Source organism: Myxine glutinosa, chromosome 11 (assembly GCF_964187855.1).
Source record: "Myxine glutinosa chromosome 11, kmMyxGlut1.1, whole genome shotgun sequence".
NCBI classification, from domain to species: Eukaryota; Metazoa; Chordata; class Myxini; order Myxiniformes; family Myxinidae; genus Myxine; species Myxine glutinosa.
Genome location: NC_136271.1, coordinates 49523207 through 49544669, shown reverse-complemented (window position 1 = coordinate 49544669; position 21463 = coordinate 49523207). Strand labels below are relative to the sequence as shown.

At 44.7% G+C, this 21463-nt stretch overlaps 1 protein-coding gene across 4 annotated transcripts in view; it reads right to left on the bottom strand.

Moving 5' to 3' along the window:
* LOC137413868 (thrombospondin-1) overlaps nt 1-18670 on the bottom strand; it is a 97446-nt gene extending 78776 nt beyond the window's left edge. The window contains exons 1-3 of one of the 4 annotated variants that reach the window (XM_068099307.2): nt 18435-18670; nt 17935-18050; nt 3740-3849 (exon numbers count right to left, since the gene is read on the bottom strand). In XM_068099307.2, coding sequence (XP_067955408.2) covers nt 3740-3803 — 64 coding nt within the window. In that variant the 5' untranslated portion in view covers nt 3804-3849; nt 17935-18050; nt 18435-18670. The remainder of the gene's footprint in view (nt 1-3739; nt 3850-17934; nt 18051-18434) is intronic. The other 3 variants (XM_068099308.2, XM_068099310.2, XM_068099309.2) reach the window with 3 other exon arrangements.
* Nucleotides 18671-21463: the final 2793 nt, after the last annotated feature.

Here is a 21463-nt window from a genome sequence, read left to right as displayed (position 1 = left end):
CGGAATGTACTTTTTTTATCGGCCATTTTGGATCAAAATGGCGGGAAATCTATACATGTATATACGCTAAGCAATGGAAGGTAACTGAGTAAGTGTATGCATATCTCTTGTCCTTTCAGAGTTATAGTGGTTTGAAATATATTTTCAATGAAACCTTGGCCCCCTGACCTTTGACCCCAAAAAATAATTAAAACTAAGCATTGTTCACCATTTTATGCCACATGTTATTTTTTGGGAATTGAATAATGAACATTTTGGTGTTGGTTAGAAGGGAATCGGATAATGTTTGACAGAGTTATAAGTTTAAAAAGCAATTTTTGACCTTGAGTTTGACCTTTCAAGGTCACTCAAGGTCAAAATTCATGGTGCCAAATGAAATGTTGTATGTGACTTCCTATAGGTCAGTAACAGTAAGTGTATGCATATCTCTTGTACTTTTAGAGTTATATTGGTTTGAAATATATTTTAAATGAAAACTCGACCCCCCCTGATTTCACGTTTTGGGTGACCTTGAGCTTGACCTTGGGCCAAGAGAGTTAAAAAATGGGCACATTCTATTCCAGGGCAAGGCAAACATGTGTGTAAAGTATGGCGATGCTATGTGCAACGATGTAGGCGTAGTACTGCGCACAAACAGACATGCAAACAGACAGACAGACAGACAGACAGACAGACAGACAGACAAACCAACCAACCAGCATACTTGCCGGAATCTATTCCGGCAAGTAACAAACAGGCACACAGGCAGACAGGGGTGAAAACATAACCACCGCCCACTTTAGGTCGCGGATGTAATAATATAACGCAACATAATGTTGCAATATCTGGTTTTTAATTTGATGTTACCGTCGGGCATCATATACACACACCCACATATACGCACATGAACACACACCCACACATATGTACATTTACACACACCCACACTTAAAAAGAAAACATTTCTTCGAGCTGTTTCGCAGCTGCATGTGGGAAACATAAATTCTCACAAACTGTCCACATGAAACAAATTATTGCATGAGTGACGACATTGTTTATCGTTGAAAATCTCCACTTACTGCAACTGTTAATAATCTATTTCTCGCTCGATCGAATCATAACAAAGTTGGTCAAAGCACCATCCAGTTGATTTTAAGCACCATCCTTTTGCTTCCCTACGAAAATATTCACATAAATAATAACTATATATATATATATATATATATATATATATATATATATATATATATATATATATATATATATATATATATATATATATATATATATATATATATATACATAGTCACGTGAAGAAGTAAGTACACCCCATGTAAAGTTTTGACTTTTTCAACATATTTCAACATACAGCTATTTGATCTTCATTTCAACAATATTGACAGATAAAGGTGATATAATATAACAAATATCATGAAACATTTACATTTTGTAGTCCATTGTATAATTTAAATAAACATAAATGCAAATTTCGCATGTGGAAAAAGTAAGTACACCCGTGACTCTAAAAGGTGCTATTTCCCCCTTTGGCAGAAACAACCTCAAGTAGGCGTTTCTTATAACTGTCTACCAGTCTCTGACATCGACTGGGAGAAATTTTTGCCCACTCCTCCATGCAGGATTCTTTCAGCTGTGCGATGTTTGAGGGGTTTCTTGCATGCAGAGCTCGTTTCAAATCCCCCCACAACATCTCGATGGGATTTAGATCCGGGCTTTGACTTGGGCATTCCAGAACCCTCCATTTCTTTCTTTTCAGCCATTCCTTGGTGGATTTACTGGTACTAGGGCATTGCCCGTACTATATCTATATCTAAAATTATATCCCCCCCCTCTATTTACATGAAATGGTTTGGTCCAAAGCGAACGGCTTGCGAGTACGGTGACAACCCCCCCCCCTCTATTTACATGAAATGGTTTGGTCCAAAGCGAACGGCTTCCGGAGTTTGGTAAAGAAATCGCCATCGCGTGCACAAACGCGCAGGAAAGCGAATGAATCGCAAATTCGGTTTTATTAGTTTTAAAACATAGTTTAACGCCAACATAGTTTGCAAACGTGAAATAAATGAATACGCTCTCAAATGTGCCATCCGAGGCAGAGTGTGTCCTCCACGTTCGGCACACGCGATCGTTCGCTGCTCTCTGATTGGTTGAATCGTTTTTTGGACATAGCTCGGTAAGTAATTGTCCGATTAATATGAAACCTTGAAAAGGCACATCCTCGGGTCCCCAGCAATATACCTGGCAAGTTAAAAGTATATCGGACCCGTGGTTGTCGAGAAACAGCGGTCACAGACAAACAAACGTACAGACGTACAAACGTACAGAGATTACTGGAATTATAGATAGATGTTTAGGGTCATTGTCATGTTGCAAGGTCCACCTTCGGTTGAGCTTCAACTTTCCGACAGATGGCCTCACCTTATCCTCAAGCACCCTCTGGTACAATGAAGAATTCATAGTGGATTCTATGATGGTGAGCTGCCCAGGCCCTGATGCAGCAAAGCTGCCCCAAACCATAATATTTCTACCACCATGCTTTACAGTTGGTATCAGGTTCTTGTGGTCAAATGCTGTCTTTGGTTTTTGCCAAACATGTCTTCTGGTACTGTGGCCAAATTGCTCTACCTTTGACTCATCTGTCCAGAGCACATTGTTCCAGAAGTGCTGGTCTTTGCCTTGGTGTTCATTGGTAAACTTTAGTCTTGCCCTGATGTTCTTTCTGGACAGCAAAGGTTTCCTCCTGGCACACCTCCCATGTAGATCAAATTTGTGCAGCCTATTTCTAATGGTAGACTCGTGCACTTTGACAGCAACAGTGGCAAGAGCTACCTGTAGGTCCCGTGATGACATTCTGGGGTTCCTAGAGACTTCTTTCAGCATCTTGCGGTCTGCTCTCGGGCTGAACTTGCTGGGGCAGCCTGGCCTGAACAAGTTGGCAGTTGTTTGGAATCTTCTCCACTTGTAGATGATCTTCCGGACAGTCGAATGATCGATTTCAAATTGTTTAGAGATCTTTTTAAATCCCTTCCCAGACTCGTAGGCATCTATAACCTTCTTTCTGAAGGCCTCAGAGAGCTCTTTTGATCTAGGCATGGTGACGCCGCACACTTCAACAACAAAGAGCAAACCAAACTAAATGTCTGAGGTTTAAATAAGACAGGTTCCTCCGAGATCCTCTCTGACGATGTTCTAATCATTTGCACCTGAGCTGGTGCACCTGATTCAAATTTTAGGTATTTGAAGTAGTGATAAATGTAGGGGTGTACTTACTTTTTCCACATGCGAAATTTGCATTTATGTTTATTTAAATTATACAATGGACTACAAAATGTAAATGTTTCATGATATTTGTTATATTATATCACCTTTATCTATCAATATTGTTGAAATGAAGATCAAATAGCTGTATGTTGAAATATGTTGAAAAAGTCAAAACTTTACATGGGGTGTACTTACTTTTTCACGTGACTGTATAAATATCCGTCTCAGCCAAAAATGTGTCACTATTGCTTATCCAGGCCAGGCATGTGGCTTGTGGCCAGGCATGTGGCTTATCCAGGCCATCATTGAGTACCAGTTCACTGTTCAGTGTCTGTTGGTGTCGTCACATGTCATGTGATGTGAACAGGCCACAGTTTACGAGTGACGTTTGGCATAGAATATTAAAACCAATCGACATTACTGATATCACAAGGTCTCTGCCCAAGCACAAACATTTTCAGGTCCAGTAAATTGAGCTCACCCTTTCCACGTGATCCAAAGGCCTGCGTCACCGTCAACAAGAGCAAGAAACTTGGCAGCAGCATCTTAAAGGATCTCGAGTCGCCCCAGAGAATGGAAATATTCAGCTTCCTGTAAGCATCACAAAGAATCACATCACATATTGATGGATTACCCTGCCTGTGAAACACCGGGATGGCAGTTTATAGCTGGGTCAGGATTCAAACCCAGAAGAGACGCCGCAGAGGCGAATGTGAGCCTAAGTCAAAGACAAGTATGAGATAACTAAAAAATTACTAGTGTTGTAAATTACACTAAATTTAATAATTGGTGTTTTTGTTTAATATATTAGTTCTACACTGGCTGGAGGTTGATACATAATATATCATTAATCATATATCAATATATAATCATATATCTTTGTTGGGCTAGCGGCTAGGGTGCCAGCTTAGGATACCAAGGATCCTGGGTTCGAATCCCGGTCGATCGCTGAATTAACTGCCAGGGGGGTTGACTCAGCCTGTCATCCTTCCGAGGTCGGCTGATTGAGTACCAGTTCACTGGTAATTCCCTGTGTGTCGTAAAAAGGCGACAAACAGGGTTGGCGGCAAGAAGGACATCTGGCCGTAAAACATTGCTTCAAAAAGGGGACCAAAAAACAACAACAACCACGGTCCCTGAAAAAGGCCAACCCCCGCTTTGTGGGGGAAAATGGCCTCTAAACGGTGGTTTTAATCATATATCTTTGTTGATAATCATGTATCAATTCATGATTGTGTTTATGGCTATCATCCTCGACAACAATCTCGCTTGGACGTCATGTGACTGAACAGAACGATGGACACAAGATAAATACAAGGTAAATATTGTTACGTGCTCCTCCCCAAATCCCGGTCACGGTGTACCTCCGAGCCCCGAAAGGAGTCACGGCAGAAAGATGTGTTATTCTGTGTGTCAAAGACCAATGGTGAAACCACACCAATTGTTACCAACAAACAAGTATTGTATTAAGGTCACACAAGAATAACAGTACAAGAACAATATTAATCAATTGTACAACAAATATATAATTCCTATGATGGTACCATCAGTTTCGTACAATATATCTCACTGTGCTTCAAGTGAGCGAAAAGAACATTCCCCAAGTCTCCGTCCCGGCATCAAGCCAAAGTCGATCCACGCTCCGGTGATCATAAGAACGATGTCGTATCGAGACCAGAATCCCGTTCGGCTGACAGTCACGCTGCCAAAGATGCGCAAAGGTGCCCTCAAGAGGCGACTGGGAAATCACACCTTCGGGTATGAACGTTCAACGGCTCCCAAACGGCGAACCGCAAATTCCCACTCGAAATCCACGTTACACACGCAAACCAGGCTAACGGCTGGATGCGGTGAAATGGTTGGAGCAAGGTGAAAAGCCTGGAGCGACGCGAAATCGGGAGCGAGGCAAAATGGCCGACGAGCCCGTACTGAAGGCGTACCTGCACTTCAACAACGATTCTCTTCGGAATCAACCACAAAACCTGTCACGCAGGTTTATCTGTCACAGGAATCCCTTTCCCAGGAAACCCAAAGTTCGCTCATGACCCCCGTTCGCCAGCGTTTGCTCAAGACTTCAAAGCAACTTGGCTTCTTCTCCACCTCACTTGCTCCGCTTCTTCTTCCTCCTCTTCTTCATCCGATTTTCTCTCGATCCGGTTTCCGGTTTCTTTTAAAACATTAATTTTTTTACCTTTTGCAAACAGTTATCTCCATTTCACTGAAACGATAACAATAACAGTACATGGAACCAAAAATACTTACAATGGATGAAAACCAACGACGGAAGTGACGAATCCATAACACTTCCCCCACCCCCCCCCCCCCCCCCCCCCACCAAGAAAGAAAGTTTGAACATAGTGAAAACTTTCTTTGCATGCAAAAACTCTTTTAACAAACAAAAGTAAAACTCACACCCAAATGATCAATTCACGTGAGCAACAATAATTAATATTCCCCAGAATAAAGCAACAAAACTTCCAAACAACCTACAGGAATTTCCAAAGTTAGTTCACTCTGGATAAAGCATCAGCAACGACATTGTCCCTTCCCTTTACATGCTCAATTTCCAAGTTAAACTCCTGCAAAGCCAAACTCCATCTCATCAACCTCTGATTTGTATTTTTCATTTTTTGAATGAAGGTTAAGGGGTTGTGATCAGTGAAGACTTTTATAGGAAAGGTAGTAGTTCCCAGATACACCTCATAATGCTGAAGCGCTAGCAGGAGAGCTCATTAATATCGCTTTGACGTGGGCAAAGGCAGCTTGACATTTGTCATCCCAAATAAACTTGGTCTCTTTCCTCAGCAAATTCGTTAAAGGGGCTACCACATCAGAAAAATTCCTGCAGAACCGCCGGTACCAACCAGCCATACCCAAGAATCTCATAAGCTCCTTCTTTCCTTTTGGAACTTGGAAGCGATCAATGGCTTCTATCTTGGCTGTCACCGGTTGCACCTGACCCTGACCTACTACATGGCCTAGGAACACCACCTGTGCTTTTACAAACTCACTCTTAGATAAGTTTATGGTCAACCCTGCCTCGGTCAATTTCTTGAAAAATGCCTGAATTTGTTTAATATGATCTTCCATGGTCATGGTGTGGATGATGACATCATCCAGATAAGCCTCCACCCCCTCGAGGTCTGCAATAAGCTTATTGATCAGCCGTTGAAATGTAGCAGGCCCGTTTTTCAATCCAAAGGGAAGAACCTTGTACTGATACAACCCATTTGGTGTGACTAAAGCCGAGATATCCTTGGCTCTATCAGAAAGAGGAATCTGCCAATACCCTTTCAGCAAGTCAAATTTAGTTACAAATTTAGCTGGGCCTATTCTATCAATACAGTCATCAATCCTTGGGATGGGATATGAGTCGGTCTTGGTCACTGCATTAACCCGTTTTAAATCCGTACAACAGCGAAAACTGCCATCGGGTTTTGGAACCAACACACATGGTGAGCTCCATTCACTGCTGCTTGGTTCGATGATGTCATTCTCCAACATATACTGAACCTCCTTCCGAAGATACTCCATCTTCACAGGGTTCATCCGATAGGGGTGTTGCTTCACAGGAGCGGCTTCCCCCACTTCAATATCATGATATACCAGGTCAGTACGACCAGGTACATCTGTGAACAAATGTGCAAACTCACAAATTAGGCTGGACAGTTGTCCTTGTTGTTCCCTCGTCAAATGACCTAATTTCTCATCTAAATGACTCAACACTTCTGTGTTTGTCAATCTGGGCCAAGCCTGGTCATCAAAGTTATCAAACTTCACACCGGCCTCAACCTCTGGATTCTCTTGCACCCCGACTACAGGTACGACAGGTGAGACAGGAACCATTTTTTCCACAGGCTTCCTCTCATAATATTTCTTCAGTCGGTTGACATGACACGCGGCCGCTTTTTCCTTCGGTCGGGAGTTGTCACCACGTAATCCGTTTCATTAACCCTCCTTTCGATTGCATAAGGACCAAAATATCTAGCCTGTAGTTGCTGACCTGGAACAGGAAGCAACACTAACACTCGGTCCTCAGGACTGAAATTTCTTATCTGAGATTTCTTGTCATGTCTCACTTTCATTTTATCCTGTGTCACTTTCAAGTTTCTTCTTGCAACTTCACGAGCCTTTGCCAATCTGTGCCTAACCATTGACACATACTCTACCACTGTTGACTGTGACTCCTCCTGTAGCCACTGTTCTTTCACCAATTTCAATGGTCCTCGCACTATGTGTCCAAACACAAGTTCAAAAGGACTGAATCCCAATGACTCCTGAACAGATTCCCTCGTAGCAAACAACAATAAGGGTATTCCTTCATCCCAATCCTTGTCACATTCAAAACAATACGTTCTGATCATATTCTTCAATGTCTGGTGAATCCTTTCCAAGGCCCCTTGGCTCTCGGGATGGTAAGTACTTGATCTTACTTGCTCCACTCCCAACAGGTGTACCACTTGCTGAAAAAGCGTTGACATGAAATTGGAACCCTGATCAGACTGGCTGACCTTAGTTTGGCCAACCAAAGTGAAAAATTTAATCAAGGCCTTCGCAACAACTGCCGCAGTAATTTTTCTAAGAGGCACTGCCTCTGGGAACCTTGTGGAAGCGCACATGATGGTCAACAAATACTGATGTCCAGCCTTAGTTTTAGGTTAAGGGCCTACACAGTCAATAATGACACGGCTGAATGGCTCTTCAAAAGCTGGAATTGGTTTTAAAGGTGCAGATGGGACTTTCTGATTAGGTTTTCCCACCAGCTGACAAGAATGGCAAGATTTACAGAACTCCACCACATCACGTCGCAATCCTGGCCAGAAACAATGTACAAATATTCTGTCACATGTCTTGTTCACTCCAAGGTGCCCGGCCAAAGGTGTCTCATGCGCCAAACTCAATATCTCCTTCCGGTACGGCGGTGGCACCACAATTTGGGAATGAACTTTCCACACATCGTTTGCTGGCACCTCCGGTGGTCTCCATTTCATCATGAGTATTTCCCCTTTCATGAAGTAACCAACAGGTACCTTCATAGCCTCGTCCTCTGTAACGGCTTAACTAATTAAACTCCGGAGCTCCGAATCTCCGTGTTGTTCTTCAACAAGTCTTTTTCGGACCAGTACCGTTTGTTCAGCCTCGTTCCCAGATGTCTCCGACGGACACTCCATTTCCACTTTTATTCCAGATGCCACCTTTTCCTTAAGTTCCTTGATGTCACTCCCTTTCCTATTACCTCTTCCAGAATTTTCCTCCAATACCTCTAAGGAACCCAAATCCACATCGCCTTCCTTCTCCTTCTCTTCAGAACGCTTCCTACACATAGCACGAGTCACGGCACAGGATGGAAAGATACCCAGAATCTCCTGCTCTAACTGTGCTGTGTTATTTTCCATACTGGGCTTTTCAACCAACATTGGATTACCAGAAACTCGACCACCGGCCAAATCATTCCCGATAATGAAAGAGATTCCCTCTACAGGAAGAGTGGCATGTAAACCTACGGTGACCGGTCCTGACACCAAATCAGACTTCAAATGGATGACATGAAGAGGAGCTTTAACATAGCCACCAACCCCCTGTAAAATAACACTAACACCAGTTGCCGTCTTCTCTGATAATGGCAAAATGCCCTCAAGCATCAAAGATTGATGTGCTCCTGTGTCCCTCAATACCCTAACAGGTCTCTGGTTCGTTAAGTCCCCATCCAGTGACACAAACCCCTCGGAAATAAAAGCTTTGTAACCCTCTTGGACAAGGTCGTTCTGTGATGCCATAACTTTGGCATGGGAACCTTCACAAGGCACTGTCCTCCAAGGACGATTTCTCACATTGGCCAACGCATTCGGAGTTGCACTAGTTTGACTCCGCTCCTGATTTTTCCTTTTCAGGGCGTCACATTGGGACATCAAATGCCCCGGTTTCTTGCAAAAAGCACAAGTAGGCCCGGAGGAAACACTCGTAGTCTGCCTTGCACCCCCCGAAAGATAGGTATGTCTTGTAACTGCAGTCGTCTGATCCCTGAAAGTCGCAGTATCAGATTTCTCCCCATAGTCCTCTCTAGGCCGCCTCCATGAAAATTTGTTCTCCGAACCTGATTTGCCGTAACTCCCCTGGCTAACTCTAGGCGGGAAGTTAGGTTTGTGGAACCCCATCCTGTGTGTCATAGTCATCTGCCACTGTTGCTGCCTCATACAACTCCGGTACTTTTTTTTCATTCAGATGTGCTTTAATGTCCACGTGGACACACTGTTTGAATTCCTCCACCAAGATCAATTGTCGCAAAAGGTTGAAGTCTTTCCCAATCTCCTTCGAGTCACACCACCTATCAAACATAGTTTCCTTCATTCTGGCAAACTCCACATGGGTCTCACTCTCCCTCTTCTTGGCATTCCTGAATTTTTGTCGGTAAGCTTCAGGGACCAATTCATAGGCTTTGAGAATGGCTTTCTTCACTATCTCATAATCTGCACATTGGTCAATCGGTAAAGCCGAATAGATATCTTGAGCTTTACCCACCAGAACACTTTGCACTAACATAGTCTAGGACCCCACAGGCCATTTTAACATTTGAGCCACCTTCTCAAAGTGTAAAAAAAACTTGGCTACCTCCTTTTCATTGAAGGGTGGAACCAGCCTCACATACCTACCAACATCCCAAGAGTTCTGACTGGTTGTCGAACTAGCCGGCATGGATACTACTTCTCTCTGTTCCCCCAGTAATTCCAGCTCCTTGAGTTTAAGTTCCTTCTGATACTCCATGTCCCGTTCCTTTAACTCCCTTTCGGCTCTCCTTTCCTCTGCTCTTCTTTCTTCTTCAGCTCTCCTTTCCTCTGCTCTTTCCTCTGCTCTTCTCTCCTAGGCTTTCCATTGCAACTCTTTTAACCTTTCCTGGCTCTGCAGTTGCATCTCCAATTTCCAGAGCTCCACATTTCCTTTTTCCTCTGGTAACCAATCCAAGGCTACCTCTTCCCATGTTCATTGTCCCACTAGAGACTCTACCACCAATGTCTGAATCTCTGCTTTCTTCATACTAACTCAGACCTCCAAGTTAAAATATTTGGCCAATATCATGAGTTCCGATCTTTTTAACGCCTGGAACTGTGCCTCATTAGGAGATGCTGCAAACTTTTCTGCGTCAAACACCATGGTGACTATTAGTTAGCACCTGTTAACCTTCATACAAAAAAAATTCCAATTTTTTGAAAAATTTGGGAATGTTAGAAAATTCCAAATTTGGGAATTTTGGGAATGTTAGGGAATTCTATCCCAGACGAGACCCCAATTTCTGTTACGTGCTCCTCCCCAAACCCCGGTCACGGTGTACCTCTGAGCCCCGAAAGGAATCACGGCAGAAAGATGTGTTATTCTGTGTGTCAAAGACCAATGGTGAAACCATACCAATTGTTACCAACAAACAAGTATTGTATTAAGGTCACACAAGAATAACAGTACAAGAACAATATTAATCAATTGTACAACAAATATATCATTCCTATGATGGTACCATCAGTTTCATACAATATAACTCACTGTGCTCCAAGTGAGCGAAAAGAACATTCCCCAAGTCTCTGTCCCGGCATCAAGCCAAAGTCGATCCACGCTCCGGTGATCGTAAGAACGATGTCGTATCGAGACCAGAATCCCGTTCGGCTGACAGTCACGCTGCCAAAGATGCGCAAAGGTGCCCTCAAGAGGCGACTGGGAAATCACACCTTCGGGTATGAACGTTCAACGGCTCCCAAATGGCGAACCTCAAATTCCCACTCAAAATCCACGTTACACACGCAAACCAGGCTAACGGCTGGATGCGGTGAAATGGTTGGAGCGAGGTGAAAAGCCTGGAGCGATGCGAAATCGGGAGCGAGGCAAAATGGCCGACGAGCCCGTACTGAAGGCGTACCTACACTTCAACAACGATTCTCTTCGGAATCAACCACAAAACCTGTCACGCAGGTTTATCTTTCACAGCGAGAACCACTCTGTCACAGGAATCCCTCTCCCAGGAAACCCAAAGTTCGCTCGTGACCCCCGTTCGCCAGTGTTTGCTCAAGACCTCAAAGCAACTCGGCTTCTTCTCCACCTCACTTGCTCTACTTCTTCTTTCTCCTCTTCTTCATCCGGTTTTCTCTCGATCCGGTTTCCGGTTTCTTTTAAAACATTAATTTTTTTTTACCTTTTGCAAACAGTTATCTCCATTTCACTGAAACGATAACAATAACAGTACATGGAACCAAAAATGCTTACAGTGGATGAAAACCACAACGACGGAAGTGACGAATCCGTAACAATATACACATGCAAGGAAGTTAAACATGGCCTGCATTTTCCTGATCATTGCAATAACTGAGAAAAATATTCAGAAACTTACGTTTTATCAAAAATAAAGCAGTGCAGTATATTGGTGAACTATGCATGTTCGACAAATGACCTGATTTTTGATTCAATGGTTCAATGGTTTTGTTGATTTTTTTTTAAATCACAAAATGCGGATGTCAATGCAGTTTTCAAACAATAATCCGTCTGGTGTAAGCTCCTACATTGATGGTTTTTTTTTCTTTGCTTTTTAGTTCTTTCTGTCGACTTTAGTTCACTAGCACACCTGTACCCTATGGAAGCAGCAGGGTCATAATATTACCCCTCTATGGGGTATATAGATTACAGTAGATCTAGGCTCTGGTCCATAAATAACACAATAAGAATAGAATGCATCAATAAAGTTGGTTTCCACCCTTTCAGTTTCTTGTTAAACAACAGTAGTGACAGTAGCGATTGCAAAAAGTTAATCATACGTTTTTGTTGTTTATAATATATTTTTACTTCTGGGAGGGGTGTCCACAAGAAACGCCAGGTAAGCTATTTATACACGTTAACATGGCCTTTGTCCAAAGAGGAAAAACTCCTTGGGGAGGGGGGATATTATTAGTATTAATATTGTTTTGTAACATTAAGATTTTGATATCACTAGTGTTATATAATTACTTTTGCTATTAGAAACGGACTTTTAGAAATATGCCACTATAAGTTATCCATACACCTTAACACGGATTTCGCCCAAGGTGGAAAACCCCTTTTGAGAGAGGGGGCAAATTAAGTCGCTACAACGTCCATCGTGTGACCCTTAGTCCTCCTGTCAACCGTTTGGTGGAGATTGGATAAGTAACGACCGGGTGTATAGTGGTCAGACAGACAGACAGACACCAAGTTGCGTATTTTAAGATGATAATGTATGTGATATATTAATACCTTTGTTTTTTTGTGTTATCACCCTTTGGGTTTGTACATATTGTATTGTTTGTGTACCCAATGTATTCAAATGTTACTTATTTATGTATATTTGATCCATGGACTGCCACCACAATCGATTACTTGAAGGTAATCAAATAAGCCAACTGTATGACATGCCCCATATAAATAACTGTTTGCCCCTTGCTTGCCCCCACCTTGCTTGCAGTTCGTCAAATATGTGGCCCAAAAACCTAAACCGGTCGACCCCACAAGTTGTTTCGAATAACTGGGGCCATTAAAGAAGTCTTAATAGCAGACACAAACAAACATACCATTCCATTAATACCATTCAATTGCAATGGCAGCCTCAAACCCAATGATTTGCAAACGTGAAACTATATTCCAGAAACTTCAGACCATTGGCAGAACCCGTTCGTCCTTCCGGTAACGTTTTAAACTTATCGGAATGCAATTGTGGGAGTTTAACCAAACTTGGCGCAAATGTTGGTTATGGTGTTCATTGGCAGGCCATTCTTCAACTCACAATGAAATCAAGGTCAACATGGGGTAAAAAAAACAACAGGATTTTCAGTGATATATATATATATATATATATATATATATATATAAATGTGCATATATATGTATATATACGTATATGTATATATATATTGTATACAAAACATAGGCTCTCATTACAAGGCATTCTAATGACTTCTGACCGCAGTCTGACTTTCTGACCATCACAAATGGCCGCAGTTAAACTAATAGACCATTGTAGCTCCATTTATTTCTCCATCAAATTGTAATTGAAGTGAATAATGTTTAAAATTTCAAAAAGGGCTTCTTTTGCAGGTCATCCATCACCTTAGAGCCCATTAAAGAGTTACATCCTTCTTAAGCGAAAAATCACCTCTTCATCTTTACAATTATTTATTTTTGTTGTCAAATTATATTTTGTTCGAGCATCTGCTGCCCACATGTCACCAAGTTGGAGAATGCAAGAGTTGAGAGTATTAGACTTTTATATCCAGATAAACCTCAGGAGGTTTGTAGCACAAGGCCCTTAATTTATTATTTTATAGCTTTATATTTAGTCGACTGTGGAGGGAAGAGGATGGATAGAAGGAAAATGGATGAACTGAGGGAGGAGATTGGTGTGCAGATGAGCTTGACGGTGAGATTGGTGAAATGCCGGCTGAGATGGGTTGGACACTTGGTACGGATGGAGGAAGAGAGAATGGCAAAGAGAGCGGATAGGTTGAGGGAACAAAATAGGAGGAAAAGAGGTAGACCGCAGTTGAGATGGGAGGATTGTGTGAAGAGGGATATCAGTAAGGTGGGGATGGTTGGAGAGTGGAGGAGTATTGTGGTCAAGGGAGGGCAGGAGTTTCGCACCATTGGACCTCACCCCTTATAAAGGGAAGCGGAGGAGAACAACAACGACTCTGCTCATTTCTCGACTACAATGTCATATCAACTCTTACAATGACATCTGTCCACCATCATTTTTTAAATTTTTTTTGTATACAAGATCGAGGCTCGTGAAAGAGCTAACATTAATCACACAGAAAGACAAACCGACACATAAAACATATAATAAGGGGAGTGGTAGACAAGATGGGGAGAGAGGGGGAAGGACACAAACACAACATTTCTTTTCTTTGTTTTTTTTGTATACAAAATCGAGGCTTGTGAAAGAGCTAACATTAATCACATAAAAAGTCAAACCGACACAAAAAACACAAAATAAGGGGAGCGGTAGACAAGATGGGGAGAGAGGGGGAAGGACACAAACACAACATTTGAGAGCAGGGACATCGAGAGAACTGTGGGAGGGAGAGGGCTTGGGGGGAGGTGGGAGAGGTATAAAACACATCAACACTGCAAGGACTTCCAGGAAAGAAGTTGGAATTTCAAAAAAGTGTATCTGGGCTGAATTAGCGGGGGTAGAAAAGATCAAGGTTTTGGATGGGGGAAGATAAGAGATGGTGGTGAACAGCTGTTTTAAAGACCTGGAGGGAGGATTGTTGGGGGGACATTGCACAGACAGAGCTGGAGGAGCAAGGCCGGAGAGGAGTCGGTAGAAGACAGAAAGACCACCAACCTGCCTGTGGTGAGTGAGTGAAAGGCCCTCGGAGATAGCTTCATCGTGGGAGATTCCAATGATTCTGAATGCTTTGGTTTCAACAGCGTGAAGCCGAGCTAGGTGTGAGGCAGGAGCACCAGCCCAGAGGGGAGAGCAGTATTCCATTGAGCTGCGGATGAAAGCCTTGTATGTGGTGAGGAGCTCAGGTGTGCCAAGGAAGGACTTCACACGACGGAGGATGCCCAGTCGGCGACTGGCTTTGGAGGCCAGATTTGAAATGTGGTTTTCCCAGGAAAGATCATGGCAGATAGTGAGACCCAAAAACTTGAGCGACAGAACTTCTTGGAGAGGATTGTTAAATGCATTTGTTGTTTAATTGAGCCTCCGTCTTTGTTTAATTGATTGTTTAATTGTTTAATGCATTGTTAAATTAAAATTGCTCTGGAATGCATTTGTTTTATTCATAACTCTTCTAATTTCTCTACCATGTCATTGCAGTCGAAGCCTCAGTCACTTGCTTTTGGAATTCCATTTTGTTCTCGTCCTGCTTTTTCAAAATTCACTGTTTAGAATTAACTGTTATCTTTCTCTCTCAACCCCATCCTCCTCTCCCCCACCCCAATGATCTATGCCTAATTGCGGAAACATACCTCATCCAAGCCGAAGAATTTATGATCAGGAAAAAATGGAAAAATCAACACAGTAAATGTGATCCCAGCATCATTGGCTACCTGCTTGGATGGGAACACCGAACACGCTCACTCATCTCGTGAAAATACAGTGGAATGTGCACAATATTTTAATATTTTCACTATTTCACAATTGAAGGTTGAAAATTAAAGAACAATTGAATTTTCGCTCTTCCACGAGCCTCGACTTTGTATACAAATTGTTATTAGCAGCAAACATTATTGGCATCATCTGTGATGAAGCCGAAGCCGAGGCCTGTTGTACCCACATCACCGGCAGGTACCTGGCCTCTCTATTTGTTTTTGCATAAAAAGTCGAAGCTCATGGAAGAGTGAGAACACATAACAGAAAGAACGCATTGGAAAGTGGGAAACACACCAGCAGCATGATAGCGGAACGCAACAGAAGGACCCTTGGACAAAGAATGAGGGGAAGAATGAGAGCAAGAGGAGAAGGACATGGGGCGAATGAGCTGGACACAGGCTCACATCCAGAAGGAGGGTGAAAGAAGAGGAAGGAAAACTTCTGAATGAAACAGTAATTGAAAAAAAATGTAAAAATAAAGAAATGAAAAGGTGCGCAGAGGAAGTTAGGCTCAGAAAGATTGTTGACGAAGATGAGTAACCTGACAGTCTGACCAGGGAGGGGAGTTGAGAGGATCCCATTGAGAGCCACTAGCTGACTATGAGAGCATGAGTGGAGATAGTACGTGAGCCATCAGAGGAGAGGGCCTTGGAAGTCCGTAGGCTGAGAGTTTGGAGAGCAAGGTGGGGTGCCACACTGTGTCAAATACTCCAGGTATGTGTAGGTAGATGGCCCAGATCCCTTGCTGAGATTCTGGGCCTCTGCCATGGAAGAGTGGTGGGAGAGTAGAAGCAGTAGGGAAGCGTAGGGTCTAAGGAAGAGTGACCTGGTCTGAATTCGAATTGGTGATCTGGGATCAGGCCATTGGAGAACAGGAAGGATTTGATGTCAACTGCAATGATCGATTCCATGACCTTGCTGATGATTGGAAGTAAACTAATAGGTCTGTACAAAAGAGGATGTGTATTTTTTGTATACAGAGTTGAGGCTCATGGAAGAGCGATAACACAGAATGGATCACGACGCAACAGGACAAAAGGAACAGCAGAATGAGAAGGGGGAAATGCCAACAGCAAGGCCGAAGGACGAACAAGGGACGTGCGGGTAATGATGAAGGGTAGAGGAGAGCACAAGGGGTGGACAAGATGGATACAGAAGCAAAATTTGTGGGAGATAGGGATAGGGTGGTTTAACAGGTGCAGTAAAGATGATGGTTTTGGATGGGGGATGATCTGAGACGGTTGTGAACAGCTGCCTTGAAGACCTAGAGGGAAGAATGAGATTGAAGAGAATGTGGAAGTTGATTCCACAGGTGGGAAAAAAGAGCAACAAATGAATGGAGGTGAGCAGTGATTCTGGATCAGAAAAGAGGCGGTAGAAGACAGAGACCACCAACTTGTCTGCGTTGTGAAAGTGATAGGCCTATAGACTCGGGAGATTCCAAGAATCTTGAGGGCCTTGTTTCCACGGCATCAAGCTGAGCAAGGTGTGATGCAGGAGAGCCAGCCCAAGGGGAGAGCATTACTCCATCAAGCTGCGGAAGAAGGACATGTAGGTGGATACGAGTTCAGGTGTGCCAAGGAGGGATTTTGTATGATGTGGAATGCTAAGTCGGAGAATGACTTTGGAGGCCAACTCTTTGGATGCAGGTCACTAAGAAAAGAGAAGAAAAGCTGTCAAACCCGGAAACTGGATTCACGGGAGTAAGACAGAGAGAGCTAGACTGGAGGAGAGGTTTTATGATGTCACCTCCAATCTCAGTCCCTCTGCTCTCCCACCCTTCCGACCCTATACAGCAATTTTAGGATAGAAATTCCAGTAAACCCTTCCTGGTTGAACTCTAAATATCCAGGTTTAGCGTTCACCTTCACCATCTTGTTTTCTCTTGTTTGTGGAGCTGCTTTCCTGAAGCTATTCAATCTCACTCTTCCGTCGATGGCTTCAAGTTGGTGGTATACTACCATCTCAACTGACCCGCACCATGAACCTGGCCCGTGATCTCTTCTACCCCAACAACCCAACCCTATAAACTTGCAGGTTACTCAGATTATTCCACTTCTCGCTCGACTCTTTTCCTGTTCGTTCATTCCCTTATTTCTCAGCCGGCACAGCTGTACCCCAGCCAATGATGCCACCCGGCGACAACAAAAGGTTGAGGTATGCAGTCAGCCTGGATTTTAGAAATACTGCACAAGCTGGAAAGGGCTTCCTGGAAGAACGTGTGCATCCCAGAGGTGTTGAGGAGGGTGGCGGAGGACTGAGATAGCAAAGGAAGCTACATCGGAGAGGCTGTCAGTCAGCAGGATGGGGTACTGTACAAAAGTAATGTGTAGCTATCTGCAAAAAGGAAGAGAGGGTATTCCAGGGCATCGTATAGGTCATAATATAGATGAAGAATGACTAGGCCCAACACAGTGCCTTGAGGGACTCTAGTCTCCACTGGGAGAGGGGACGAGAGGATTCCATTGATGGCAATGAGTGGAGGGGAGGAAGTCAGAAATGGAGAAATGAAGTTGGTCTTGTATGGCAAATGAGGATATCAGATCACGATGGAATAACCGAGATGTGCTCGCTATATTATATACCTTGTCTTGCTTGAGACGTGCTTGTCCTTGCAGCTGTTGTCTTACTTTGGCCCCACAGTCGCTAGTTCGTTACCTTTTCAATCTTCGTGTCCTCGCTCTTCCATGCGCCCCGCTATCTTGTGTGCATAAAAAAAAGGCAAGCGACACCATTTACACTTCTTAACGACAAGTGTTGTCTGTTTGATTCCGTAAGAAACCATCTATTTATTACGTACGCAAATTTGTTGGATGAAATTATAAACATTTTCCTCCCTCATCAACGTGTTCCATACAAGGAATCACACACACAAAATGATGCTTTTGCTGCAAAAATAATAAAATAAATTGAAAACCTGAAGGTACCGGGACAGTACATTCCAAGGATATGTAAGGAAGTTGGACACCAGAGGGGGCCATTTGACCCACCATGCCTGTGCTGTACCCACACCCCTTTCGTTTGATACAATAAAAAAATGCACAACACATCGCAAATGAAAAGTGTGGTATTAAATGAGATTTACCCATTTCTTGATTATCGCTGCATCGATGACGTTGGATACGGAAGGACGACGGAGCTGAACCGGACGACTCTGTGGTCTTTCCCTTCGTGTCTCACAAACCGGTCTCCGCAGCACTATTTGGGTTCCTGCAATCACTCGGTCACTCTCGTCCGTCTAAATGCCTCTGCAGTTTTTCCCAACCCGTCCTTTTGCCCCCCCCCCTCCTCTCTCTCTCTCTCTCTCTCTCTCTCTGCCTTGCCCTTCCCCCCCCCTCCCCCCAGCCCTCGCTCCCTCCGCACCGCAGGCAAATTCCACAGACGTGAGAGAGTGCGCGGCATCATTACTCAATTCAACAAACTTCTCCCTCAACCCTTCACTCACCCTCAAACACCATCAGCTTCACTGGTCACTCATCCTCAAACACCATCAGCTTCACTGGTCACTCACCCTCAAACACCACCAGCTTAACCGGTCACTCACCCTCAAACACCACCAGCTTCACCGGTCACTCACCCTCAAACACCACCAGCTTAACCGGTCACTCACCCTCAAACACCACCAGCTTCACCGGTCACTCATCCTCAAACACCATCAGCTTCACCGGTCACTCATCCTCAAACACGATCAGCTTCACCTGTCACTCACCCTCAAACACCATCAGCTTCACCGGTCACTCATCCTCAAACACCACCAGCTTCACCGGTCACTCACCCTCAAACACCATCAGGTTCACCTGTCACTCACCCTCAAACACCATCAGGTTCACCTGTCACTCACCCTCAAACACCACCAGCTTCACTGGTCACTCATCCTCAAACACCATCAGGTTCACCTGTCACTCACCCTCAAACACCATCAGCTTCACCGGTCACTCATCCTCAAACACCATCAGGTTCACCTGTCACTCACCCTCAAACACCATCAGCTTCATCGGTCACTCACCCTCAAACACCATCAGCTTCACCGGTCACTCACACACTCCAACACCATCAGCTTCACCAGTCTCTCACTCTCAAACACCATCAGCTTCACTGGTCTCTCACCCTCAAACACCATCAGCTTCACTGGTCTCTCACCCTCAAACACCATCAGCTTCACCGGTCACTCACACTCAAACACCATCAGCTTCACCGGTCTCTCACCCTCAAACACCATCAGCTTCACTGGTATCTCACCCTCAAACACCATCAGCTTCACCGGTCACTCATCCTCAAACACCATCAGGTTCACCGGTCACTCACCCTCAAACACCATTAGCTTCACCGGTCACTCACCCTCAGACACCATCAGGTTCACTGGTCACTCATCCTCAAACACCATCAGGTTCACCGGTCACTCACCCTCAGACACCATCAGGTTCACCTGTCGCTCACCCTCAAACACCATAAGCTTCACCGGTCACTCACCCTCAAACACCATCAGGTTCACTGGTCACTCACCCTCAGACACCATCAGGTTCACCTGTCACTCACCCTCAAACACCATCACCTTCACTGGTTACTCACTCTCAAACACCATCAGGTTCACCAGTCACTCACCCTCAAACACCATCAGGTTCACCGGTCCCTCACCCTCAAACACCATCAGCTTCACCTGTCACTCACCCTCAAACACCATCAGGTTCACCGGTCACTCACCCTCAAACACCATCAGGTTCACCTGTCACTCACCCTCAAACACCATCAGCTTCACCGGTCACTCACCCTCAGACACCATCAGGTTCACCTGTCACTCATCCTCAAACACCACCAGCTTCACCGGTCACTCATCCTCAAACACCACCAGCTTCACCGGTCACTCATCCTCAAACACCATCAGCTTCACCGGTCACTCACCCTCAAACACCACCAGCTTCACCAGTCACTCACCCTCAAACACCACCAGCTTCACCTGTCACTCACCCTCAAACACCACCAGCTTCGCCGGTCACTCACCCTCAAACACCACCAGCTTCGCCGGTCACTCACCCTCAAACACCACCAGCTTCACCAGTCACTCACCCTCAAACACCACCAGCTTCACCGGTCACTCATCCTCAAACACCACCAGCTTCACCGGTCACTCACCCTCAAACACCATCAGCTTCACCGGTCACTCACCCTCACACACCACCAGCTTCACCGGTCACTCACCCTCAAACACCACCAGCTTCACCAGTCACTCACCCTCAAACACCACCAGCTTCACCGGTCACTCACCCTCAAACACCACCAGCTTCACCGGTCACTCACCCTCAAACACCATCAGCTTCACCGGTCACTAACCCTCAAACACCACCAGCTTCACCGGTCACTCACCCTCAAACACCACCAGCTTCACCAGTCACTCACCCTCAAACACCACCAGCTTCACCGGTCACTCATCCTCAAACACCACCAGCTTCACCGGTCTCTCACCCTCAAACACCACCAGCTTCACCGGTCACTCATCCTCAAACACCACCAGCTTCACCGGTCACTCACCCTCAAACACCACCAGCTTCGCCGGTCACTCATCCTCAAACACCATCAGCTTCACCGGTCACTCACCCTCAAACACCACCAGCTTCACCAGTCACTCACCCTCAAACACCACCAGCTTCACCGGTCACTCACCCTCAAACACCACCAGCTTCGCCGGTCACTCACCCTCAAACACTATCAGGTTCACCTGTCACTCATCCTCAAACACCACCAGCTTCACCGGTCACTCATCCTCAAACACCATCAGCTTCACCGGTCACTCACCCTCAAACACCACCAGCTTCACCAGTCACTCACCCTCAAACACCACCAGCTTCACCGGTCACTCACCCTCAAACACCACCAGCTTCACCGGTCACTCATCCTCAAACACCATCAGGTTCACCTGTCACTCACCCTCAAACACCATCAGCTGCACCGGTCACTCATCCTCAAACACCACCAGCTTCACCAGTCACTCATCCTCAAACACCATCAGGTTCACTGGTCACTCACCCTCAGACACCATCAGGTTCACCTGTCACTCACCCTCAAACACCATAAGCTTCACCGGTCACTCACCCTCAAACACCATCAGGTTCACCGGTC